The 27,487-nt window shown below is 41.9% G+C and overlaps 1 protein-coding gene across 1 annotated transcript in view; it reads right to left on the bottom strand.

Annotated features, from left to right (window-relative positions):
- The window catches only part of LOC138261218 (cytochrome P450 3A29-like), a 115,415-nt gene that overhangs the window by 2,743 nt on the left and 85,185 nt on the right, over positions 1 to 27,487 (bottom strand). The window contains exons 10-11 of the mRNA XM_069209973.1: positions 18,889 to 19,049; positions 11,842 to 12,068 (exon numbers count right to left, since the gene is read on the bottom strand). Of these exons, the coding sequence (XP_069066074.1) occupies positions 11,842 to 12,068; positions 18,889 to 19,049 (388 nt within the window). The remainder of the gene's footprint in view (positions 1 to 11,841; positions 12,069 to 18,888; positions 19,050 to 27,487) is intronic.

Below are 27,487 nucleotides of genomic sequence, written 5' to 3'. Positions count from 1 at the left end.
AATATGGATGCTGTCACATATTTACACCAGTGATACAAATTCTAAGTTACAAATATCAATTTAAAAAAAGGAATATACTTGACACTAAAATAAAAAGGCACTTTTTCGGAAGAGCTAGTGTGAGTAGAAGGAAGAAAATTAAATGAAACAAAAGTGCATAAAATATAAACTGGGAAGGTGGGTTAATGTCAGAATGTCATTATGAAAAAAAAACAAAGAAAACAAATTTAGCACTGTAGGGGAGCTTTCCATATCATAGAGGGACATCTAGGCTAATACAGTTAGACTTCATTGAAAAAGAACCATTACATAAGCAAGGTAAAACTATCAATGTTAAGTGTATTAGTTTTCTAGCAATACTATAAGTGAATCAGTGATGATTACACTTGGACCAAATTGCTTCGGGAACATTTTATGGTGTGCTGTTAAGCGCATTCACATTGTTTTTCTCTAATGAAGATGCAGGCAAAGGTATTGGCACAATTACTCCATTACGAAAAGCAAGGAGCCTAAAGGAACCAAGAACAAGAGCACTGGCAGCAAGAATATCAATATTAAAAATGATGTATAAACCATCTTCCCAATGATTACAAAAAAGCGACAGTAAAAGTAAGGGTGAATTTATGACATAAGCCAAGAATCCCTCACTACAGGGTTTGAAAGGAATTCTTAATATCAAAATAAAGAGATGATATTGGCTTAGGTTCATGAATACAAAATACTGAATTTGAAAGGGGTGAAAAAGCAATTGAAACAAAACAAAAATGACACAAAACCTCATAAATTGCTGACGTTCTACTAAACCAAGCTGATGACACAGAAGTTAAAGGAAGCATTGGAACAGAATGCATAGAAATCCATGAAGTAATCCCAAACCAAATAGCAAACCCACTGATCCGAAAGTCTGCTTTTGTGATTGTTCTACTTAGAAGCTTCACTAAAGGGTATAGATTGGGAAATATATTCTTGGAATACAAAAATGCAAAATGCAATTGTAGGAGGTATATCAGGAACCTCTCAGATGTTGAATAAAATCAATAAGGATGAAGGGGCTTCCCCTCCAAGCTATCAGAGGCTGGAAGGCAGAAACAAAAAACTCAGAGGTGCCTAGAACCACCATACCAGCCATGAACCATCAAGGTTACTATATTTTAACATGAGAGCAAACTGATTAAAGGAAAATCATCAACACTAATGTTCTGAAGGTGAATTATTTTAGTCCTAGGACTTCCTTTGAAAAAATAATAATTGTTGGTTATAATATTTGCTTGGAAGCACAAAACAAAAACACCTCCAAACAATACTAAATCAAGAGTCCCAAGAAAACTATTTTGAAATATTGACTAAGGGGTCCCCCAAGCCAAAAAAGATAAGGAGTGGAACGGGGAGAGTTAAATAAAAGCATAAAGAAAACAACCCACTTCCAAACAATGCTCAATCAAAACTCATACATTAACTGGACCACAATACTACTTTTCATGATAGCAAATATATTATTTCTTTATTCAGATGCATAGCATTCATTTGTAATATTTGAAAACATTTACATTTTTACTCAATGATAATCGTTGCCCTGACCCTTACACAAACAAACCCCAAATGCATATCACACTACATCCATACCAATCATACATCTATTAAAACAGCCTTCATGCCACCCCATACCAAAGGGGTACATACAGGAGCTTTTGTTTAATTGTCTAGATATATATAATAGTTTCACGCATAATCAAAAACACACAGATATATGATCAATAGATGCTAAATTTACAATATTGACCTGGCAGAAGCTCCTACATCTATAACATATTTATATTGAGATGGAAATGAGTACATTCAATTCATTTCAGATGCGCACTCTTGTGGTGTCAGTACGACTGGTGCGCTGAGCAAGGTTTCAGAGAATATAAGTAAATTAAAGGTTACAAAGGTTTATTATTAATTGTTTATTTTTAAAATGTTCAATAATTTTCAGACATACTATTTAAAGCTGAGTGTTATGAGATATAGAAGAGCTTTGTGACTGAGAGGTCATACAGAGCAGTAATCACCTTCCCTTGCTGATGGATACAGAGAAGCACATCCAGCCTTTACTCAACTTATCTGCTGACTTTGAGACACAGATGCAGCAAGCTGAGGCTGTTCCTTGCTGAACATTGGTTCAATTGTTCAGAAAAGTTATGCAGAAGAGAACCATCTATGAAGCTCGAAGTAGGGCCCTTTTAATGCTATTTTTAGCCTAATTAGCTGGGAGAAACGAGGGATCGGGATACTGCTATAAAGAAGCTTAATGATACCATCATAATGTTACAATTTTTTTTATTATTCTGCCTCTTGATAAATATAATTGTCACTACCTTGTACATTGTTATCATTGTGACTATTTACTGGGATAAGATTTTGACTTTTTGTTATATTATCATATAAGACAGCCAAAGAACAATACAGCATTTCCCACCTACATAGAAATGGCCGGTGGGGAGCTCCTATCATATCAAACGGGAAAAAGTGGAATAGGGAAAGGGTGAGGAGAACATTTATGATGATGATCATTCCTGTGTAGAGTCCAGGGGGTAAGTTGAAAAATAAACAAATGGTGTCGGGACCACTCTCCGTTGCCTCAGCAGTCTATATGTACTGTCAATATCAGAAGTGGTCAATCCGAGAATACGTAGGTACAGCGGGCATGACGTTCCCTAAACTCTTCTAGTAGATATTGGATACACGGACCCCACATTTGATCAAAAACGGGCAGCAGGCCAGCCACTGCCGCTGTCAGTTTTTCTATCCCTAGTATGTTCCATAGTTTATGTAGCGAGTCAGTGTGTGTGGGTATTACATTGGAGCCCCAGGGTGAGAGTAGCAGTTGCTTAGCTGCCCCTTGGGCTACTGTGATAGCACGGCCTCTTAGGTAACGGAGGGGGTATGTTTGCGAGTTAGGAAGTCCCAGTAACACGTAACTATGGAATCTTGGTATAGCGGTGTTGTATATTTTGTCTGCAGCCTGCAAGACAGTTACCCCAAAAAGGATCAATTTTGGAGCAATGCCACAGTATGAGAATAAGTGTGCCATCCTGGCCACAGTTACGTCAAGACCTACTTTCGCTATGTGTTCTCCACCGATCAACCCTCACCGGTGTGTAGTACCAATAGTGGGCTAGCTTTAGAAACATCTCTTTGGTAATCATATTGCAGGCGGTGACCCGTGCCCGATAAAGGTTATCACGCCACTCCTTATCCGTAAATGAGCGACCGCACTCCAGCTCCCATCCACGCCTAACTAACGTGGGGGGGGGGGGTAATTAGACAGGTGTATATGTCAGACAAAAGTCGTTTATCCAATGTGCGCATAAGCAATCATCTTTCAAATGGCGTTAGGGGTCTGCTCGCATAAGGTTGTATCAATGGGGATGTCACCCAGTGGCGGACTGCTAAATATTGCCAGTGTGCTGTTTCTGGAAGATCGTAACTCTCCTGTACCTGGGCAAAGTCCATGATCCCATCCGCATCAAGGAGGTCACCAATTCTTTTACAATTGGCTTCACGCCATACTGCGAACAATGTTTTGCTTTGTGCAGGGGGAAATCTGGACTTTCAATGAATCGGGTCTCAGGGGTGTGGAATTTATTTAAATATCTACTTGTCCAGGGGACAGGTTGCTTCTCAAATCTACTTGTCCTGTAAAAAGATCTACTTGTCCCTCTGGTGCCATGTGGTGTGGCGTCAAATTATGGCAGCAATCTCATTATGTAAGAGCTCTGATAATAGCCTCTCTGATTATGCCAGGGCTTCTACCATAGTAGGGCTTGAATACTTTCAGTTTCAATCCCTACTGTAGCAATTTCCTTATTTTGCACCTTTCTGCAGATCTGCATACTGGGGCTGGAGGAAGCAGTAAGCAAAAGTTCCAGGGCTGGAATGCCTTTGAGTCTGCAAATCTACTAACCTGCATGTTTTAAAGATATTCACCAGCTTCACTCTAATATTTTCCCACAATAAAAAAGGTTGGAAATGTATTCCCGACAATGGCAGAATTAGAACTTCTTCCAGGGTTGGGAAGAAAGTGGCTGGAGGGAAAATGAACTTGCAAATGCTCAATAGATTTTCACATGAGCAAATCTACACATGAGTATTTACCCATGCTAAAATACAGTTCACAAATATTTTATAGGGGTACGATTTCCTGGTATACTTCTCTTGAAAGCCACTAATTCAAAGACATATACCATGGGTGCACTTTTGTGACTTTAAGAATTTGGGGCCACAGGTAGGTAGGTTCAGATTTGAGACTCGCAATTTGCGAGTCGCAAATCCGAATGTAGGATGGTGTCCCTGACACCATCTGCGATTCGCAAGGGGGTCGCAAATGCCCACCTCATGAATAATCATGAGGTGGGTTGCAATTTGCAACCCCCTTGGGAATGGCGGCCCCCACAGGGATGGTGGCCTGCTGGAGACAGCAGACCACCATGTTTGTGACTGCTTTTCAATAAAGCATTTTTTTTTTTGTAATGCAGCCCATTTTCCTTAAAGGAAAACGAGATGCATTACAAAAACGAAAAATGAAATGTTTTCGTTTCATTTTTTCAGAGCAGGCAGTGGTCCACCGGACCACTGCCTGCTCTGAAAAAATCTTTACAGTGACATTCACAACGGGGAAGGGGTCCTATGGGGACCCCTTCCCTTTTGTGAATGGGTTAGCACCCATTTGAAATGGGTGCAAACTCCGATTGGTTTGCGCCCGCGGTCACAAAACAATCCTACATTGCACTGCGAGTCGCAATTAGGAAGGGAACACCCCTTCCTAATTGCGAGTCGCAAACCCATTTTGCGATTCGGTAACCAGGTTACCGAATCGCAAAACTGGGTTTGTGCATCGCGATGTGCTTTTTGCACATCGCAAACAGCGAAATTCGCAGTTTGCGACGTGCAAAAAGCTACCTAGATGTGGGTCTTGGTCCCTAATTAGGTCTCATGTTAACAAGGACATTTTGTTCTTATTAAACTTCTATTTCTCCCTCTATCGGCTGGCTTTACTGTGAGTGATCGCGTTCTGTTCTTCCACAAGGAGCATATTGGCACACAAAGTAGTTTTGTTCAGTGTCAGGAACTACAGTGGCAATCAGTGACGTAACGAAACTGGAGGGTGCCCCTTTACAAATAACATGGAGAAGCCCCCTCTTTAGACTCACTCAGGGCAGGTGCTGTGCTGAAGGGGTCCCCTGGAGGGCAGCTACGGGGCCTTTGTTATGCCACTGGTGGCAACGTGTGCTTTTAGAGTTCAAAAACTTTTGAGGGGGGGGGGGGAGTTTGCCAGTGTTTGTTACAATGTTGAGGGCCTGGTAGCTCCCACAACAATAAATTGTTACAAAAGCCTTGTCAAAACAAGACACGCATTGATGAAACTAAAAGACTTATAAAAATATGTAGGATCAGTTGACTTTTTTCAGTGTTTGTTCATTTTCATGCTTCCCATAATCGTGTTGAAAATGGTTACACTGATTTTCCATTAGAAATATTTTTGGGTAATACTAGCATGCATCAACACATTTTACTAAATGACACTGCAAAGAAATAGCACCTAAGATTTCATGGTAGCAAAACTTTTTCCCTACTTGCATTTTTTCTGAACATTTTATTTTAAAAGCAAAGACTCTTATCTCTTGCTTACAAGCTTCTGCAAAAATTTGCATCTAATCAGAGAGCATTCTGGGAGCATTATACTTAGCCTCATAGCCTAAAGGTTTCAAACGTGTGTAAAAGTTTTTTTTTTTTTTTGTACTGGAACCAACGTCAGTAGTGAAGTGGACCTTAAAACATTTATTTACAGCACTCACCCTAATAATGAAGGCTTTCAAATAATGAACCATAAATACAAGTTCGAACAGCTTTATCTTTTGGAAGCACATTACCTCAACTGCAGAGAGTTCCACTCTCTGTAAACTGGCAGCCAAAGGGTTTGTGCTGCAGAGGGTTGGGCCTACTTGTCCCAAGGACAAAGTAAACATGAAAACTTGTTGCCCTTGACCCCAAACAAGATGTCCATAGGAATTCCACATCCCTGGGTCTGCAGAGAGATTAGAGTAGATAGTCCCTTCCTCACCTGAGCTCTATCCCAGGACTTTAATGTGGCTCTCAAGATAGGGTAGATATAGACACCTGATGGACGGCAGCTGTGGAATTTTCCAAGTATGTCCTACGGCCATGGCTTGGTCAATCAAACACCAATGCTTCTCAATGTATGGCTGTGACAATTCTACCTTGTAGAGTAATTGGGCTGCATGGAAGTAACTCAGCAGGTGTGGGATTCCCTGTCCCCCCTCGGCCTGAGTCAGATATGCTTGAGCCTTCCCCATTCTGCCTTTCTTGCCAGTCCATATATAGTCCCAGATGTGTGTTTGTATTTTGTCCAGTACACTAGGGGGTAGTTGCAGGGGTAGTCTGCATAATATAAAGCACTTTCGGCATGAGTGTCATCTTGACCCGGGCATGCACCCTAGCCAAGAGAGGCCATACGTCTTCCACCCAGTTAAGTCTACCCGGGCAGTCTGTAAAATCGTATTATAGTTGTATTCTACTGTAGCCTCTAAGGTGGGGAGGATCTGCAAACCCAAGTATTTAATCCCATGTGTAGCCCAGGAGAAAGATAGGGAGGCCTCCAGGGGAGCCCTGTCCGCCTTCAGTAGGGTAAGATTCAAACTGTATGATTTGTGTAGGTTAGTTTTGAAGGTGGAAACTTCACTAAAGTCTGCCAACTCCTCTATGACTGCCGGAAGGGAAGTCTGTGGTTGGGCCAGATAAAGGAGCACTTTATCCGTATATAGGGCCAGCTTATGTGTTCAACCACCCATAGGAATGCCTGTTATGCAGGGTTGTTGTCTTATGTGTTCGGCAAAAGGATCCATATATAAGGCAAACAATAAGGGCGACAGGGGGCAACCTTGTTGCATGCCCCTAGAAATATGGAACTGCTTACCACAGCTCTGGGAATGTCACAGTTACAATGGATCCATTTACAGAACCTAGGACCCAAGTCACAATGCCCCAAGACTGCATATAGCTACGGCCAGTGCACGGTCGAAGGCTTTCTCTGCTTTAACAGAAAGGAATAGGGCAGGTATTTGTGAGCGGTGAATCCTGTCCAATAAATGGCAAAGGCGCGTAGTATCATCAGCACACGATATTTCGGGAATGAACCCGGTCTGGTCCGGGTCCACTAAGTGCTGCATGTACGGGCCCAGCCTATGGGCCAGTATGCCCGTGAAGATCTTAGCGTCTACATTTAGCAAAGTGATGGGACGATATGAGGAGCACAGCTGTGGATCTACCCCAGTCTTGGGTTTGACCGTTATTGTGCCCTAGTGCATCATGGATTGGGGGGCGCTAGCAGTGCCAAGGGCATTATACAGTCTAGCCAGCATGGGAGCCAACTGAGTCCCAAAAGTCTTGTAGAACTCTGCCCCCAAGCTATCGGCACCCAGTGCCTTCCCCACTTGGAGGCGTTGGATGGCCAGGAGCCTTTCAGTAGGAGTAATGTATTTTTCTAAGTTTGCACTAGTCGCCAGCGGGATCTGGGTCAGAGGGTGGAGTCCAGATAAGCCCCCACACCATTGAGATCAAGTTCATTGGAGGCGTAGAAGTCTTTGAATTGCTTAAGGGTCAGGTCGTCTCAGTGTATCAAGGTGTCATTGGGTAGTCTCAGTTCCACCACCCTCCTCTTCACAGCCTGAGATCGAAGGCGTTGGGCTAGCAGGCGCCCAGCCTTATCCCCACCCCCACATAGTACTTCTGTTTTGTCTGTAGTAAGGCATATTCCGCCTTATCCATACCCAGTGCTCGCAGCCGTTTCCGGGTCGTGGTCAGGAGCCTCCTTGTTGCTATCGACCCCATAAGCCTGTGTGAGACCTCCAGGTCCCGGATAGTGTCCTCTAGCTGCTGTTGTTTATTACGTCACATTGTGTTAAATCTCGCCGCAATAGCTATAAATTGTCATTGAAGAACAACCTTGAGTGCCTCCCATAATGTGTCAATATTGGTCTCGGAGGTGTCATTTATGAGTAAGTAATGGTCTATTGTATCTCGAATTTTGGCTAAGGTATCCTCATATGTGAGTGATTTCGTATTGAGATGCTAGGGTTACATATTTAATGGGAGGGCGTGGATGGCGAGATGCAGAGTCATAGGAGAATCATCAGAAATAGAGGACGCCCCAATTTCTGAGCGGGACACCGCACTACTAATGCATGGTGTGGTGAGAAAGAGATCTATACAAGCTTACGTTTGGTGGGCAGCTGAAAAGAAAGAGTAAATTCTGTCTATAGGGTGGCACAGATGCCATATGTTCATCAAGCCTGCCTCACGCAGCCATTCCCGGAAGCCCTTTGAAAAGGCTCCTGACTGACCATGTCGTTGGGTGGATCTGTCTACTTGGGAGTTCAACACTATACTGAAGCTCCCCCTATAATGACATCTATGTTCGGTGTAGTAAGAACTCTCTCTATCACATCTTTAAGAAAGCTTTCTTGATGGTCACTGGGGTCATAAATGTTTGCTACTGTTATCCTGCAACCATGTATGGTGATGTTTAGGGAGACAAGTCTCCCGGGTATCTCCGCTGGTATGCCTACTATCTTCCCTGGGAAATGTGTATCCAGCAAAATTGCTACCCCTGCCTTGCTCCAGTGAATGGTGCTGACGGTCATACCATCTTGACCGTAGTCATTTCCAGTCCACTCTCAACCATTGAGTTTCCTGCAGTAGGCAGATGTTGCATTTCATTTCCTGAAGTAATGAGAAAAGAGCAAACCTCTTCAAAGGAGCATTAAGCCCCCTTACATTAAGATTAAGTATGTGCACCATTCAAGTGGTGTATAAAAAGTGCTAGGTCTTTTTCCAATTGCCCGGTCGTAGGCCATATGACCCAAGCAACAGTTCTTATAGGTATCTTCAAAACTGACGATACGCCAAGTGCGGTCACCAGCAAGGAAATATGAGTAACAGGAATCAACATATAATGTACAATTAACAAAGTTCCCCGTCCTGGAGCGCTGCATGTTCGGCTTCTCCCTCATCCTCTCCTCCTCAACAAGAGAGAGGGCGATTCCACCATGCCTCATGCCTGCCCAATGCAGCGCAAGGTCACTGAGCGATGGCGAGGAAGAGAGGGCGCCCAGAGTGCCGCAAATGCAGCCGCCAGTTCAAACGACGGGAGGGCCCAGGAGTCGGTGTCACTGCCCCTCCCGTTCCTTTTCACCGCCTTCACTCACCCCCGTCCACCGGCTTCAATCAGTCCTGCGATGCACCTGCTCAGCTCCGGAGGCCCGGGCCAGCCGCAGCGCTGGAAGGCATGCCGCTGTCACCACCTGTCCCGTGTCGTGGCTGAGCTCACCTGCCCCAGGGGTACCCAGAAGCGAGACTATAGTCTCGGACAGCTGCTGTGCAGGCCTGGTCCCTGACAGACGCGGACGGCAGAGTTCTGGGAAGGCGCTCCTACACACCTGCCATCTTGGCCACGCCCCCAGGATTTCGATTTTAATAAATTTTGAGCATATTTTTTTCCTAGATTCCTAATGTTTTTGAGTGGGTCTATTTGTTATGAAAGGGGCTTTGGATTCTACAACATATCCCTTTGAAATCGCACAGAATTGTTCTTTACGCAGACTACTTATCACTCAAATAGTTCTCAGTGGGTTGCAAAAAGGTTGCAGTCCACCAAGGTGTTCAGACGCAGGTTTGCCTATTGATTAAGTCCTTAGTCCTGGAGGGTCTAGAAAACCCAGTTCTGGACCATGTTGTGGAAAGAAATCCAGAAAATGTATTAACTTGAAAAGTGTAGTGGTGACCAGAGGGAAGACAAAGTAATCATCCAGGATAAGCATTTCCTCCTCTACATCTCCTACGAAACGGGACCGTACCTGCTTGTCATTAATAGCACCGTGTACAGCCACTGGCTGCTTTCACACAGTCTAAGATCCCTGGGGCAGACTGCTTTCCCTCACAAGATATCATCCAACTCTTGCAAACCATTCTCTCTCAAAATTACAGAACTGCGACACACTCATAACACCTGCTCTTGCCCAGTAATGATGTCATTGGACTTCACTCCAGTTGGGCATAGAAAAGGAATTCATGATCCTGGTGACGGCACTTTTGTCTCCCTGTCTTAAAAAGCCAGTTGCAACAGATTCTAACTTTGATGTGGAAGTAACTTACATGAAGGACCATCAACATTATATTCTTCTGAGCATGTGTTTCCACATGTTAGAAAAATGGCGAATGACGACATGAATACCTTTTAACTTAACAAAATAACATACACACAATTTGATTGGTAAACAGCAACATATCAAAGCAATTCACTGTTTAATATCTGTGGATACATTGAGTGACATAAAGGCAACAGTGCTCGCTCTGTGTACAACCAACTACATGAAAATCATCAATTCTGTGATTAATTCTGTTTCCATTATTAGATGTGTGCAATAATATATGTGTGGTCTATAAATTGAATGGGTTTGTTTGTTCAAAAACCTATCTATTTAAGACTATGTGGCCAAAATGTAACGTAATGTGCTTTTTCTTTATGGTTTTAGACTAGAATCTGCTATTAATGATAATCTGACGTTCATTCCAGCCATGAATGGAAATTGCAGACTTGATATCTAGGCATTGAAGAACTATAGTTAATTCAACTGAAAAAACCTCTATAGGTAAATATTTCGAAACGACCAAGAATGTTTCAAATTCTGCTTTTGTATGCCTGAATTTTGCATTTTTAGTTATTTTCAAGCCACATCGATATGTTTATAGCACTTGTAGCTTAGGTGTAAAAAGAAAGGACACTTAGATGTGGAAAAAGGGCACAAGTTTCATACGGCAAAAGGTGTATGAGTCATCCAAGTCCCATCAAACTGTTCATGCATTAAGAGGTATGTAACGCAAAGAGAAGAGTGTGGCTAGAGACGGGTGTGGATGGCAAGCTGTGAGTTATGTGGGGAGTGGGATATGAGAGTGACAAGGTATTCTCCCAAATAAAAGGTTTCCAGAAAAAGGGTTTGACTGCAGAAGCACTGGGAGAGGGCCCAGTAGGAGTCAAGCGGTGGTATCAGGGCAGTATGATCATGTCTTTGTTACTTTGAGCCTACAATAATTCCTTGGTTACTTTGAGTTTTGTTATAAGAGAGTACAGGGCTGATGTCCTAGGATTCTATTTGAAAAATGGTTGCAATTGTGCACTGGCTTTTTGCGAATGGAATAGCATTTTGCAAACCGTCCTTTAGAATAACAGGCCAGACCAGAAAATACAGAATTGCAGGGGTTAGCAGAACCACCTGTCTAATCAATATTCATTAGGCAGGTCACAATTTGCTACCCCCTGTGATTGGCTGCAGTCACAAAGATAGTGGCCTGCAGGAGGCAAAAGACCACCATGTCTATGGCTGCATTCCAAAATTAAAATATTTTTTTTTAAAAGCAGCTTGTGTTCCTTATGCAACCTGGGGGTCCTAATGGGGCCTCCTTCCCATTTGTTAATCAGTTACCATCCCAACCGTGGGGTTGGCGGGTAATTTGTGCCTGCAATTGAGCTTGTAAATCACTGGTACTTTGCTTTCCGAATTTGTAATAGGGGTGGGACATCTCTTTCAGGCTCCATTGTATTTAAAAGTCTAAATGGATCGCAAAAGTTATTTTATGGATCAGAAATAATTTTTGCGGTTAGAAACTCTGTGATTGTGTGACTCGCAGAAGTTGCGTTCCCTAATGGCCTTTGTACATGAGACTTTAGATTCTTATGTCCAGGCGTTTCCCATTTCCATTTTCTCTTCCTAATAATTGAGATACCTTTCGGGGTTGAATATCTCTGGTTCTGGCCAATACTCTGGGTCACGATGCATCACGTATGCTGGTATCATCACCAGTGTCCCCTCTGGAATGGTTATTCCATTGATCTCTATGGTTTTCTTACACATTCTCTCCATCCTTCCTCCAGGGGGGTAGAGTCGCAAACTTTCACTGATGACCATGTCCAGGTATTCCATCTGCATCACTGCTTCATATGTAAGAGGAGCCTGATATGGAAAGACAGGGAGAAGCCTGGATTAAAATATATCTTCACAACGTATGAAGCTCACGGAAACAAAGCAGTTTACTGTATAAAAATTAAGATGTATGTGTTCGCTGAAAATGCCCCAGGTATAAACTGTGTGCATTTTCTATCATGCCTTTAGTTGTCTTCTGTTAAAACTCCATATCATTGATAACATTATGGTGCTAATGCTGCATGTTTACAACACTGAAATGTCCTACTTGCTGTGATATATTGGCTTGAGACTTTTTTCAAGTTGGGAAAGCAATTTTATAAGCTTAATTCTGTGGGTAAAGGGGTATCTCATACAATAACATCTACAATTCTGTTATGCTTCATTGAGCTAATCCTGAGGTGGCAAGCTGAGTTTTAAGTCAAAGTGCTGGTTTCCGTCTGGCCAAGCTGCAATAGATCTGCGTATATTTGGTATTGAGGGGGTCACGTGGCAAATTGTATTATTATGTACGCAGTATTTAAAATTGGTCTAGCCTAGTTTTGAGAATTAGTCTAGGACAAAAAGAGGCCAAGACATGAATTTCCTCCCCTGGAGGTTGAGAAATCTCTGCCTCTCACAGGACCACACCGTTTTTGTGTAAATGACTTATTATTGTGCTTTTACATTAACACTAAGAGCTTGTTTGAAAGTTGGGTGATAAAAAACATTCTATTTCTGAAGGTAATGCTAAGTTTTAATGGGAATTCGCACTTCGAATTTCCACCTTCCTCAGAATAATATGGTGGAGGATTATTTTGCCCACTGCTTTTTCCTCTGGATGGCTTCATTCTCAGAGTTTTAGTAGAGCTGTATGCCTCTCACAAGACTTGCAGGGTTACCCTTCTGTTAAGATTGTGTGTGTTTAGCAGATACCTTGACCAGGGTTGGCTCGAGTTCAGGCTGTTCCTACTTTTGCACTGATTTCTTTCTATAGTGTTTTCACGGCTGATAGTTTCCCTTACTTACAGATCCTTCGCCTAGCCAGACCTGAAACCAATGTAAATTGATACCCGAGGCAGTTCTGCCTGGAAACTTCCTTTTGTTAAGAAAGAAGCTGAAAATTCTGTTATGCTCTACTTTACTTTATCTTTGCTCTTCTCTTTCTCAGGTGGTGTTCTACTTGTTAGAGAATTCAACTATGACTTTTTCAGACAACAAGGAAACTGATAGTGTTTCTCCCTCCACCTACTGAGCTATACTCAGGTAAGTGGGAGTGCTTGGAGTCTGACAAAAGCATCAGAACATTTCTCTCTTAAAGTTGGTGTACACAGAGCCCCACCGCATACCCTGAAATCAGTACACACATACAATGGTTGGTATTTTACATTGTATGATTGTTTAATTATACTTTATTTGTCTACATATCACATGCATTACAATGATTATGAGTATTGCAAAAGAGTCCAGCAATTATTAAATGTATCAGGGCAAAGGTCTGTACTGTATTCTATTCTACGCTATTCTGGAGTTCTTATATAGCACATGGATACCCGAAGGCCTCCCAGCACTAGAACCGACACTGCATATCACCAGACCACCACAGAAAGAGGGGTCTATGCAACATTGATAACATCTAAAGCTTATTTCAGAATTGAATCCCAAAGGGCCAACACTGGCAGCAGCTCCACCAGCCTCCACAGTGTCTCAGCGCATCTCTGTGCTGATAGTAACAGTTGCTCCTGCTAAACTGCATCACCTGGCTGTGTCAACAGCACCTAATCCAATACCACCAAAGAGCTCTGCATGCTTGCAATCTCCTCAATCTGTCCAGGGTGGGCAGATTCTAAAACGGCAACCACACAGGTGAAGAACTGCCACACAACTCTATTATGGCAGTACACAAACCAGTGACAAATCCAATGGTCTCTCGCTCTCTCTTCCCAGGGTGCTGTTGCTGTCAGGTACACATTTTAAATACTAGCATGGTTTTGGTAATGTCACAGCGAACACAACAGGACAAGGTAAGAAGGAGCTATTTATTGATTTGAGCAAGGCACAAAGCTCAATCCACTGTGCAGTTCCACTACAGCCATCTTTCTTGAACCATGAATTAATATATGCATATCTATGCCCTCAGTATACAGGGAACAGTAGTTGGGGGTGGTGTGATGTCTATGGTAACCAGATATAACTTGCATTCATAGACCTAGCTATAAAATAAGAATGTGAGGTTGATGACTGTGTGTTATACAAATAAAGGAGAAGCAGATCACAGTAAGTAGGATCTATGGGCCTACTGAGAAGATGCATCATCTTTTCTGAGATTATGTTGCAATTATTCTCATTTTAGGTGGGGCCTTCAATGTTGTAATGAATGACAAACTAGATGCACTGTATCACTGCCTCAAAAACAATTCAAATGCTCTGCGTATGCTCAAATCTGCTATTCTATAAATAAACTGGTGAACACTTTTAAATTGCCTGATATCTGTTAAAGAACTTTATCTGTTTGAAAAAGGAAAAACTTTATAGTCAGAATTCCCCAATATTACTTTAGCACTGACATGATCATCTGGGTCAGGAGATTGAGTGCTGTCGTGTCTGGTGCAGCAAATTAATATATTAAATAATATTTAGTCGGGTAGGAGCTGGGATAGATGAAACCAGGCACACCTCACATGGATAATGGACAGAATATTGTTCTCTGACTTTAAATACAGAACACATAATTAATCGGTCATCACAGAATACTACACAGTCACTTTTCAAACAACAGATCTACTAAGATGCCCTGAAGACATATGTACGTGGACACATACTGGCACACTGTCCTTAAGTGAATACATGAGATAAAACACATCAAAATGCTGCAAGATACACTTTGATCAACCACAAAATGTGCATGTTAGGTTGGTTTGAACACAGATATTTGTGACCACTCAGACATATAGACTTGTTCACTGTTTGGCAGTCAAATTCCATCTGCTATAGAAATGCTGAGGTGACAGCTTTTTCAGTTTATGGTGAAAGACATGTAATAAGCAACTACTCAAGTAAAATAAAACAAATGGGACTGTGTAATACATAAAGTATTAATGAGGGAAGATTTATAATAACAGGCAGGAGAACTGGGGAGTAGAGAGATAGTTCCATACCACATTTTAAATCTCCAAAAAAAGTTGAAAAATCAGGATAAAATAGTGATTTAGACAGAACAGATCTGCCTTGCCTAAGTGTTGACAAATTCGACTCAGTTGAAACAGAAACTCTCTTAGGAGAAATTCTTACAATGAACTACTAGCCAGAATTCATACTCTTCAAAAGTATTGCAGAGGGATTCTTTGGAACCCAAGTTAAAAATCTATCTAATACAGCAGTATTTCTGAAATTTGAGTAAGATTCTTAGACAATAGGGTCTTACAAACAAATGTAGAGTCAGGGAAAGTATTTGACTTAGTAGAGTGAGCCTTTTTCTGGGTAGAGATAAACAAATTAGGATTTATTACATGACTTACACACATTTCTACGCGTGCAGTTATTAATAAAGTTTCTGATATAGCTCATCAAAAAACTTGGAAAGGATGTTCTCCACTGCATTTTCCGAAAATTAGAACTGAAGCATGATTAGCTTATTTAATTTTTTTTTGACACAGGGCTATAGCAGTGAGTGGCCGAGGCTACAATACACATTATTGTCTTCAGCGATTTCACTTTTTGAAATGCTAACTGCTGTATAATTTCTCGGTTACAGTAGCATTTTTGTAATCTATTCCTGGAGGCAATGCAAGTCTCAGATTACCTAAATTATCAACGGAGATAGGCTGCCCCAAGGTTTTGTCAGTATGGTAGGATAATTAAAAACAGATGCAGAGAGGACATACTGAGTAAACACAGCAAACATACTTTATAGAATTACCAAATATTATACACATCACCACCGCAATGTTTCATATTTCAAAGTGAAGGACATCAGACAAACATCATTTTGATCTTCCCCAAAATATTACAATGTTGGACTAGAATATTATTTTTTAACACCTCACATTATCTCCCAGGAGAATCCATCATCATAAGAGTTAGAAGTAGCATGTGAGAGTATGGAAAAAGCTTGGATTTGGAATACTTTGCAACAATAGTGACTCACCTAATAATAATTTGAAAGTTGATGGATCGTGGGCTATCACCATGCTCCAGGTCATTTATAGGTAGTGTTTCCAGTTGTGGACTTTGATCTGATAACGTAATGCATTTTGGGCCTTGTAGTCATGTTTTGCTTTCATTAAACTAACACACCTGAGACCAAAGATACGTAGGGAAAGAGACATATTTCATGATGATCTGGTGTGAGATGTCAACCTAACCATATTTCATCTCTACCCAGTTCCAAGGGAAGTCTGAAATGATACAATTATGTGAAGTTGGGAAAGCCATGGAAGATATTACTAATAGGACATTATGATTAGGAAGAAAATAATAAAACTTTGCCGCATTTATTAATTACATGTTTTCTACAAAGAATTTTCAGGAATACAAATAAAGTGAATGCTCTGAGTCTTCTTTGTTTTTGTAAGATGCTTGATTTACAAGAACAATTAAAGTGAATAAGCAAACCATGACACCACCAAAGGCTCAACTTCACTATACTTCAGACGCATCATGAGAGCTTTTGTATTTCTGAACCCAAGTGGATATTCAAAACTGCAGTTACGAAGTGGTCTGACTATATCATAGGCAATATTTATGTAAGAGAGCGGGCTAAAAGAAATTAGGTCAAGATACATGGCGTGAGGAGCAACAAGTGTGGGGCACAAAAGTGCTGTGTTAGCCCAAATACCTTAAGATTAATAAGGACCTCTTCTGCTATTGAAACAAATTATCATGTACCAAAATATTTAGGTACCCCAGTCAATAATATTTTGATGTACTGAAAGATCTAAAAGGCTCTGAACACTAAAATGCATATAAGGGAATGTACCCAGATAGACAAGAAATAACATGAATAAGAATATAGCAAGACAAAGATGCAACACTTGATGGTCAATACTTTGGTAGGTAAGAGCAGCTGCAAACAGAAATAAAACGCAGAAGTGTTTTCCAGTTTTATAAGGACACGAGCTCCACTGGACGTTCTCCTCCGGGTAGTCTAAAAGTTGCTCGCAATCAAAGAGGTTAAACTCAATCAGAGCATCCCAAGCAATTTCTGGGGCAGAAGAATTTCTGCGGTCCGTTCTCTGACATTCATAAGGTGCCCAGAAATTTGCAATCAATCAATCAAGCAAATTTAAGCGGTACTGTAGCATCAGCTACACTAAGCAGCAAAACTACAATGTAAAAAACTCAGTTATAGTCCTAGATTGACAGGCCAACCTAAGGCCAACCTAAGGCCAGGCACCCTGTCATTTGGCAACCCAAGACGTTTAATTAAAAGAGCTACCTCCCAAAATAATTTGTGGCTTGCAGACCTACTTGTGGCAGCGGAAAATATTACTCAGCGAATGTATTTTTCCAAAGTTACTAAAAGGCGGGTTTTGAATCTACGTTGCATTGTGTGAAAAATGCAACCTGTTTCTCCTCCACATTTTGCCAGCGGCAGTTCCGCCATTAGGGTGAGGAGCATCGACCCCTCCGCTGCAAGTGCAGCAAACAAGAAAAACAAAATGGTAATAAAACTAATTTATTACCATTTTAATTTTCATGCTGGCAGTGGAGTCTGAGAGTAGGGCATTGCTGCTGATTGGCATCAGGGAGAAGTGGTGTGCACTGCACTTCATTTTAAAGTGTGCATGTCACTTTGGCCAACTGTCTTGCGACGGCCAAAGTGACATGCACTTTAAACCTCTCCAGCCCGAGCTGTCTTAGACAGCTGGGTGGATAACAGGTATAGGCCTCCAGTGCCTGACAGCACGTCGAGGCAGCCCGCTCCAGCCAATCCTGGTGCTTCTCTCATGCTGTGTGAGCAGCATGAAAGCAGTGTCTGAATTGGTACAGGGGAGTTGGCTGAGGCTCTGGACTGTCAACAAGACATAGAGGAGCACCAAGGCAGTAGGTAAGTGAAACCTTTTTATTTTTTTACTTAAAGTTCATTTCACTCACTGACAGGCACTGTGAGAAACTCGCAGTGCCTTCAGTATCAACTCCAGAGCTCTTTATTGTGGCCCATCATAAACACTGTATAAAATGGACCATGATTGAGAGCTTTAGCTTTGAGCCTAAGGGCACTGCAGGTTTTCATCAGTGCCTGTTAATAGGTCCAATATCTGTCCCACCACCCCTGCTGCATTTTGCTCCCAAATTTGTTTGAGTTTTAAAACCAAGTTTATTATTTACAAAATGTAATTTGGTTTCTGACAAAAATGTGCTTGTTAACAAAAACAATATTAGCAACTCCCAGCACTAAATTTTGAGATATAGCTTTTTTGGAAATATATTTTTTGACACTAAATTATCCACCTCTACCAGCAATGCCCCATGGACGTAGGTGCTGCAAACATTTAAATGATGAACATGGTATGAAGCGGTGGACCACCGATGCGGGCGTGAACATTCTCAATTTGGGACACTGGACGTATATTGGCTTTCTGTTTTTACCCTATTGTGCAAGTTTAAAAATAGGGATATTTTACTTTGCAACAATAGCATTTAACTATTTTACTTGCGTCAACCATAACCACACTTCTTTAGAGACATAACTGACGTTGAAATTACTTCACTTGCCTTCTCTTTCAAGTTTTTTATTTTCTTTCTGTGGCTACTAAGGAATTTTTAGAAGCATGTTTATAGTCCCCTAATGATGGAATGATTGTAGAAAGGTTATATTATGAAACAAAATCATCTCATGTTCTCTCTTTAAAAGAAGATTTTGACTTACCTTGTCAGGTAGTGCTTTATCGATTTCTTCTTGTAACCGCCTCTGTATCTCCGGGTGAGTCGCCAGGTTATAAGACAAAAGATTGAGAGATGTGCTGGTGGTCTCATATCCAGCAAAAAGAAAGACTAGAGCCTGTGCCATAATCTCAGAATCAGTAAGTGCTGCAAGGGAAGAAAAGTGGGCCCAGACAGAAAAGATTAAAAAAAAAAGAAAAGAACATAAGGTGCCATAAATAACAATATTACAGGAATGGTTTTCAGTTACATCAGCAGACGTTCAAATTCTTAGCTAAACACTGCATCTTTCCCACTTTAGTCTGTATATGCCACTCTACTGCTTGCAGGTGTCTCTGTGTCATTATCTAAGCTTTCCTTGTGGATGGACAGGCCTCCTCTTACTCCCTCCACTTCTCAAGAACTTGAGGGTTTACTTTGTCCATATGCATGCCATGAAATATGACATCACTAAAATTGCTATGAATTCAGCTAAAATTGAACTATACCATTCAGTCTATTATATGAACAATTACCAAGACCACATAGTAAGAGCAGAAATGCTATACGTGACTGCAAATTCAGTCTACACAGGTCCCCAGGACTGCCCTTGACAATACTGGCAGAACGTACACAATCTCACAGCAAGGCTACTGGCTCTTCCAGTGCTGGCAATTTGTACTTGAACTGAGCTTAACATATGTGCTGACTGGGCCACCTGGCACAAAAGTATTTAAAAGCAACGTGACCCATACCCAGATCATCAAGAAATCTCGCATCTATGTCACACACCAAAATAGCTGACCACTGCCAGAAATGTATGCTTTAATCCCAGCAACTGATAATTACTCGAGGCCACACCTCCAGACCATCATCTTTTTGCCCATCATGCCACCTCAGATTACACCCAACCCCATGACAATCAGCCTTGATCCTGCTCCAATAGGAGCAGATCAGCCCAAATTGCCAAACTACATGCTCTTTGAGCAAAAACACAAGCACACCAAGACTGAACCTGGCCAATCTGGGCACCTTCAGTTTGATGCACCTTGGATTCAGTTGCAGAGTGAGCACATTCAGTGAGTCACAATAAAGAATACAAAAAGACGATTCGTCAAATGCTTCAAATAATCTCAGTTCAGCTCGAACTGCCAAATTAAGTGTTTTCTGAAATGGAACACAAGTAACCCAAGATCAGTTTCAGCTTCTTCAGCTGAGTGCAGCTTGTTTGGTGAGGAGATTCTGGCATGTTAGGGGCTAAGATATGGAAGTGACCTCCAAACGTGACCTGAGAAGGATCATAACACTTTCAGGAAACTGGTTTAGATCAAGCTCTTGTTTAGAGTTTTTAGAAATACAGTATCTTGCATTCTTAGGCCGCTCCGGCCCCCTCCTCTACCCTTTTTTCCCCCACTTTTTTTCCCCCTCTTCTTTTTTTCCCTGTATTTTGTTACCCTCACCTGTGGTTTTTTCCCCTTTCTCCCGCTCTTGAACCTTAGTGTCTGACAAATTAAGGGGGCACTCCCTCTCGAGGACATCAGAGGCCATTAGCCTTTAGGGACAGGGTAAGATATTCCCTTCTCTCCGTCCTCCACTTAGTTGTGTTTTGTTGCCTATATATTATATGATGTATGCCCTGTGCACCCAGTAATTCTGTCTGCTGCATGATTTTATACTTCACGTGTGCTGTGGTTTGCTGTGTGTCACAGTGTTATTTTCATTGTCGGTCTGTTTTATCTCCAGCAGGCCCCCTCCCAGGTAGCTCCCGGGTAAGGTAGGCCCCCCACTCCTTATATATATTTTTTTATAAATTTCACAGCACTTATTTACACTCCAAGCGTGAGTAGTAGGGATCCTTTGCCCTGATGAAGGCCCCGAGACTTTCCTGAGCTCAATACTGAGGGCAGAAACATGTCGGCTCCTTCCTCATAGATAGGTGACCCTGTGAGTCCTTGTTCTCACAGAGGTGTCCCAATCTCCACCTTTTTAACCACATCAAACAGAACCTTTATTAAATAATTACACAGGTATCTGTTTAGGTGTTTTTATTCCTTAGTTTAGCTGGATCCCTCTATTTCCAGAACCAGATTCAATTTACGCACTCCCTCCTGTTCCTTTAACAGTGAGGTTGAGTCCGCCCAGGTGGCACTGTCCTACCTGGGTGGGGCTAGGTGGTCATATGATGAAGCATGACACTATATAGTGTGTGAGACCACCTTGTCCGTAAAGGAAACTCCCCCTCCGTGTCCCCCAGACTCCCCACAGCACCTGTTTTACTGATACCTCACCTCTAACAGAGGATCACGAGGGATCTGGTGTTACAACTGATACACCAGTGATTTATCCCTCTTTAGATTTAATGAACCACGTACTCTCTGTTGTGATTTTGTAACTATAGTTAAAACAAGTGTTTTCCTTTTGCCTGATATACAAAAGTTCTTTCTGATCCAAGCATCAATGAGACTAAAAAACTAAGGACTGCACACATTGCTGAGACTGCTAAAAAACAAACTTTACCGAATAAGATCTTCCAACAGAAACTGAGGAGCCTAGTCAATATAGTATTTAAACAGTTATATTAACATTTGATAGTGAAATAAAGAATATATTTCAAGTTTACAACTCAGGATATTAATATAATATAAATCTTGTAACCAGATTTGGTTGTGATGGAGAAAACGTTTACCAAGTGCAAATATCTGTAGTAATAATAATAATAATATTAACTTTATTTCGGCTAGAGCCATAAAAGCATGGTGCACACAATAAATTATGAAATAAATAATGTCATAAAAGAGACAATGTAATTAGCAACACGTAAAATCTTAGATAAGTAAATCACAGTTCATAAGATACCTAATACAAGGTTTAAAAATAGTTTAAAGAAAAAACCATTGGGGATAAATGCAGGCAGCTAATTTTATAACTTTAATTTCTTGGCACAGGTAATCATTATGTCATAATCTAAGCCCTCGTCTATATACCATTGTGGTAATTCTAAGCATGCTGTTGAGAGGGAATAAAAGCAACATAAACACTATTACAATCTCAATTTACAGCCAGTTACCACAGTGCAAGAATTTGGATCTGCATGATAAAGAGTTTCCCTGGATCTCGCAATCCAAGCGCTATGTAAAAAGCTAGCAACTGCAAACACTAGCTTTTCGCTTGTATCACTCTTTAGAATGCGAAGATTCTCCTGATGTTTCAGGAAGCCGAGGGACTTGAAAAGGGGAATGATCCACCTTCTCGTGGGCTTTGAATATCTTGGGCAAAAAAACTTAAAATGAGCTATAGATTCTATTTCAGTCAGGCAAAAAAGGCAAAAACTAGTTGCACCATTGTCTTTTTTCCAAATAGAGGTGATGGAACTCAGTGGCAAGATCCCTAGTCTAAATTTGATAAACAGGTTTTTGGCCTGGGCTGGATATATGCCATCCATGTAGTGTTCAAACATGGGTGAGCACTTGTGCTGTAAAAATTGCTCTGTTCCTTTGCCGATTGTCTGGTCTTGCCAGATCTGAATTAATACTGCCTCCCAGTAGAGATGCTTTACACGCTGTGCCATGCTTCTCGTTATACTCTGTGTGGACCTCCGTATCTCCTCCATTTTGATCAAGTAACACAGATCCTTTATATATTTTAGGCAGGAAGTTGATACCTTTTTGTCAATAGATAATAGCTCTAACATACCTACCCTATAGGAGCCCAAGTAAAAAAAGTAACGGCTTCAGTCCAATTACAAGATGTATTTGGTTTAGAGCCAAATCAAATCTAAGTGGAATAAGGGGTGTGCTAGCAGATAAATGTAAAAATAAGTGTAAGAACTTATTTTCAGTCAGGGTTAGTCTAAACGAGTCACAGTGACCCCAGAGTTCCGCACCAGAGGTTGCGGCAGTCAGTGCTGCAGCCTTGTATACCGTAAGGGCTGGAGAAAGGGGCCCGCCGTTGAGGTCTTGATTTTTCTTCCGATTGCCATAGACCGCTGATAAAGGGTAGCTGAACTTTTTTTCTATTTGCGGGGTCCAAGATAGATTCTCTGTTAATCTTCTACTTAGGTAATCTAATTGCCTGACTTGCTCTATAGGAGCACCCCCTATAGTTATTTTCCCCCTGAAAGATTTGTGTGGTTTTAATGCCATAAACTTTGATTTCGCTGGGTTGATTTCAAGCCCCCTCTTATCACAGAATGCCACAAAGGAGTCTAGTTCATTTTGTAGTCCCATCGGGGTTCTTGATATCAACAAAGTGTCATCAGCAAATGTAAGAATTGGTAAGGGATTCCCATCTAATTTGGAGGCGTCATAATTGCACTCGGCCAGCTGGTCCACTGCGCCATTTATATAAAGACTAAGCAATGTGGGGGCCAGGACACACCCCTGCCTGACTCCTCTTCCAATGGGAACTGGGCTAGTTAAGTCGCCTCCTGGGTCCACCTAACTCTTGCAAAGGTGCCTTCATGCATATAAATTATTAGCCTTAAAAGGTCGCTATCCAGACAATAACCATCTAGAACTTTCCAGAGGAGCTCCAGTGGGACTAGATCAAATGCTGCCTTCAAATCAATGAAGGCGACATACAAGTGATCTCGTTTTAAACCCAAATATTTCCAACATAATGATCTGAACCTAAACACTTAGTCCACTGTGCTCTCCCCTTTCTTGAATCCTGCCTGCCATTCAACAAGAATCCAATTTTCATTAATCCACAAATGTAACCTGGTTAAAACTGGTTTACAAAAGACCTTTTGACTGATGTCAATTAAACTTATCAGCGTGTAGTTTCCTGGAGAATCTCTGTCCCTCTTTTTGTAAATTGGGACTATTGTTGCTTCCCGCCACGACGGGGGAATACCCTCTCCCCTCAGAACAGCATTGCTTAGGGTGTTCATGTAAGGTATCCAAACCTCTGGATGTGACAAATACATGTCTCCCGGAATACCATCTGGGCCAGGGGCTTTTCCCTTGTGTAGCGTTTTCAGAGCTTGGAAGGTTTCCTCCATAGTAAAGCCACCTAGATTGAAACTAGAGCAGCCACATTTGTTGCTCGATTGGTCGTTGTTAGTGCCCTCAAATGATAGTTGGAGTGCCTTGACAGTGTGCTTTCCCCTGTAAAGGTCTTCAAAATGGGTTACCTTCTGTTCAGGTTGAATTGTCGGGCAGCTCTCAAAATTGGGGGGAGGTCTTTCCTGTCTGTCACCAATTTCCAAAATAATTTGATATCCCCCTCTTGCAGGGCAGCAGTTAGATTATTCCACTGACCACTCTCCCACCTTTTTCTAGGATCTCTTATTGTTTTTTCATAGGTGCCTCTAGCATCTTTTATATCTGGTAAATTCCCCCTTTTCAGTGCGCCTAGAAGCTGAACCTCTGCCAGTCAACATTCCTTTGAAAAGCAGCCTGTTGGTTTGTAGGTGGCGGTCCCTCTGCGTCTTACCACCGTAAAGAGAGATTTCAAACGATTCATCAAACTGCAATGTAACTGGACAAAGTTAACCATTGCAGGATGAGTAGAAGCCAAGGAGGACAAACTCTGTTTAACCCATTAATAGATTTTTGTCTGGATCATCATTTCATTCTCCACCATTTCCCATTTATGATTCTTCTTGTTGTTAGTTATCTTGGTGTTGTTACCCATTACCCACATGGGCAAGACATTATTTGTAAATATGGGGGCTTAGAATTCTGCACTAAGGGCTTGATGGTCACTATCAGCCCTTGGAATCACTAGCATGTCAATAAGGGAAGGCCAGAGCATTGGGTCCAGAAAAATATAATCGAGGTGGCTTGTAAAGGTCCCTCTTTTGAACCCAGGTGCAGACGGAGTGTGTGATCTTGTGTTCCCATTTACCTGCCTTAGCCCCATACTGCTGATTAGGTTCTCCAGTTGAGCTGTGATGACGCTGAAACGAAGGTTTTACATTTATTAGCGCATAAACGTAGTGCCGAAATAATCAAGTGTGACTTTAACCGAACTAATAAAGATTGTACGGGGACAAATGTGCCCTCAGAGTAGTTCGCCAACATTTATAAGCGTGCTTTATATAACGTGATGTATTAGAATTGTACTAATCTGACATAACCGTAAACGTGTGCCATGATTTGCTTGTTTGAAATGTTTTAACTTAGCATAACTTTAGTGGAGGCTTCGGCCTAGTTGCCTTGTCTCACGGTTTAGATGCTCGTGTTTTTCTAATGTGCTAATAAAACGTGTATTCTTGCTTGAAGCTGTACTTTTCCAGTGAGATCGGTTCACATGCTTATCTTTAAGGTTTCGTGCCAGCCTGGCATCTTCTTCTTTGCTCCAAGGTCAATCTGCAGGTGCAGACAATGGAAGCTCTGAAAGTGAGTTAATTGGTAAAATATGTTGCAACTTACGTTCCCGACTCCAAGGATAATGTATGCCTAGGTAGAAGCTTGTGAATTGTTGTTTTTGATTGGACAATTTGAAGTCAACCTATGAACCCTCCAATGGAAGACCCTACTGGATTTGAACTGTTGTTTATTTAAACCTGGTGCACAAGAAGAAAGCGGCCATTACCCATTGCACCCATGGAGGACATTATTAGCCATTGCAGACATTATGGCCCATCTTGCCGACCTCGTCATTTTGCCATCTTCTACGATGCCAATTGATGTTCGACGCCATTTTGAATGAGACTTTGATGCTTTCTCTAATCGAGAGAAAGAGACTTTAAGTAATTCTCGCCCTAGAGACTTTAACTTCGATTTGCCCCTTTGCATGAAGTAGTAGTTTTGTCCTTTTATCTTGCCGCTGTGAGGCAATTGCCCCGTCCACCCTGCCCCTTTGCCCCGTCCCATGCTGATCGAAACCGGTACCTGTGAGACGAAGACTTCCTTGAATGCTGATTGAATTTGGTAAATATGAAAGGAAAATGTACAATTGCAGATTATAGTTTTAGTGGTTTGCGTTGCTATCATCGAATGCATTGTTATTCAAATGCTGCATAGATTGCATCTTTTTCGCCGTTATGGACAGCTATTAATGTTCATTTACATATATCATTTGGTGTTGAGACACATTTATATCGTGCTAGCTTTGTTAATATAGGGAAATAAATTCATTAACCTTGAATAAACTGGTGTGGTTATTCATGGCCGGAAGGTCATGGTTCGCCGAAATGTTTTCTGGATTAATTGTGAAGTGTTATGTTGATCAGGGCATTGCTTATGTTCGTTATTGATTTGATTAAATTGACTAATCTCGGGTGAAGAGAGCCCCACTTGGTCAAAAGATTCATCGACCCAAGAGCGTCCAAATACAGGTAATTTATTAGGTCGGAACGCTCTATCAGTAGATGGTAGCAGAGGACGGTTTCGCCCTTTGGGACCCCACTCGAGAGGTAATGGTTTCGCCCTTTGGGACCCCGCTCGAGAGGTAACGGTTTCGCCCTTTGGGACCCCGCTCAAGAGGTAACGGTTACGCTCTTTGAGACCCCACTCGAGAGGTATATGGTGTTGAATTAGATTTTTCTTGGGTAAAACAGATTGAGAGAATGATGATGCCCTAAGTCCCCCGCGACTTTCCCGGGATCTCGGAGCTTGCGAATGGAGAGAATGGAGGTGTGAAATCGGCGTTGGCGGTACTAGTGACGGTATGAGTGAAGTTAGGGTTTTGCGCTTGCACAGCTTATTGCCGCAGATTGTTTGAAAAGGTTGCGAGGATTTTAGAGAATAGCGGAGGTGCGACTCCGAGTGTGAGAGTAGGGAAGTCGTTGAACTTCATGTGCATGTGGCGCTTTGTGCAGAAAAAGGTCCACGTGGTTGTTGTTGTTGAGACGGGCCCTGCGAGGTCAAGAGACTCCGGAGTATGTTGAAAAGTGTATGAGACACTTGTTTTATGTTGTGGTCTGGTCGGTTTAATAGGTTGACCGGGCGTGGTCAACGAGTCGGTACGTGTGTTAAGGGAGTGAAAGAAAACTTCGACTTCGGGCTTTGACAAATTCTAAGTGCACTAGAATAGATCACTGACAAGTTGAGAGCAGAGTCTGCGGGTCAGATTTGCTTGCGAAAGTGGGGACCGAGAAAGATGGAATAACTGCAGAGGCTAGTGAAAAATCCCTAAGGTCCTGAAGCGATTGTGTTACCCTTCCTGTAGTAAACCGACAGATCTGTTTTATTATTATTTGGTTGCTCGCGATACATGCTAGAAGTTGTTACGAGAGGAGCTGAGTGAAGGAGGACTAGCCGCGAGGCTTTGTCAGCCGCAGTGTGTGTGAGTGTGACGTCACTAGGAGCCGCGCTGGGATAGGTTGGTTGCAGAGAAGGGTCGCGCACGGATTGGACGCAGTCCGTGGGGCTCGATTGGAAGGGGAAAGGCAAGCGAAGAGTATTCCGGGAATTAAAGTCACTTATTGATTACAAATTTTGCGAAATAAAAGACGAGAAAATGAAATTTTTGAAAGCATTAAAGAGTGCGATGAAGGGGGAGTCTTACATTAAAGCGAGCGTAGGAGAGGAGACGCCACCCGAAGGGACACCAGCTTACATTGTAATGGAGGAAAGGGGGGTAGCTCCGTGCCTTTGGCTAAAGCAATGGCACAAGCTGACAGAGAGACATGGGAGCGTAGCGTTCCCGATCCATGG

The sequence above is a fragment of the Pleurodeles waltl genome, chromosome 10, assembly GCF_031143425.1.
Source record: "Pleurodeles waltl isolate 20211129_DDA chromosome 10, aPleWal1.hap1.20221129, whole genome shotgun sequence".
NCBI classification, from domain to species: Eukaryota; Metazoa; Chordata; class Amphibia; order Caudata; family Salamandridae; genus Pleurodeles; species Pleurodeles waltl.
This window is presented reverse-complemented; position numbering and strand designations above follow the sequence as displayed.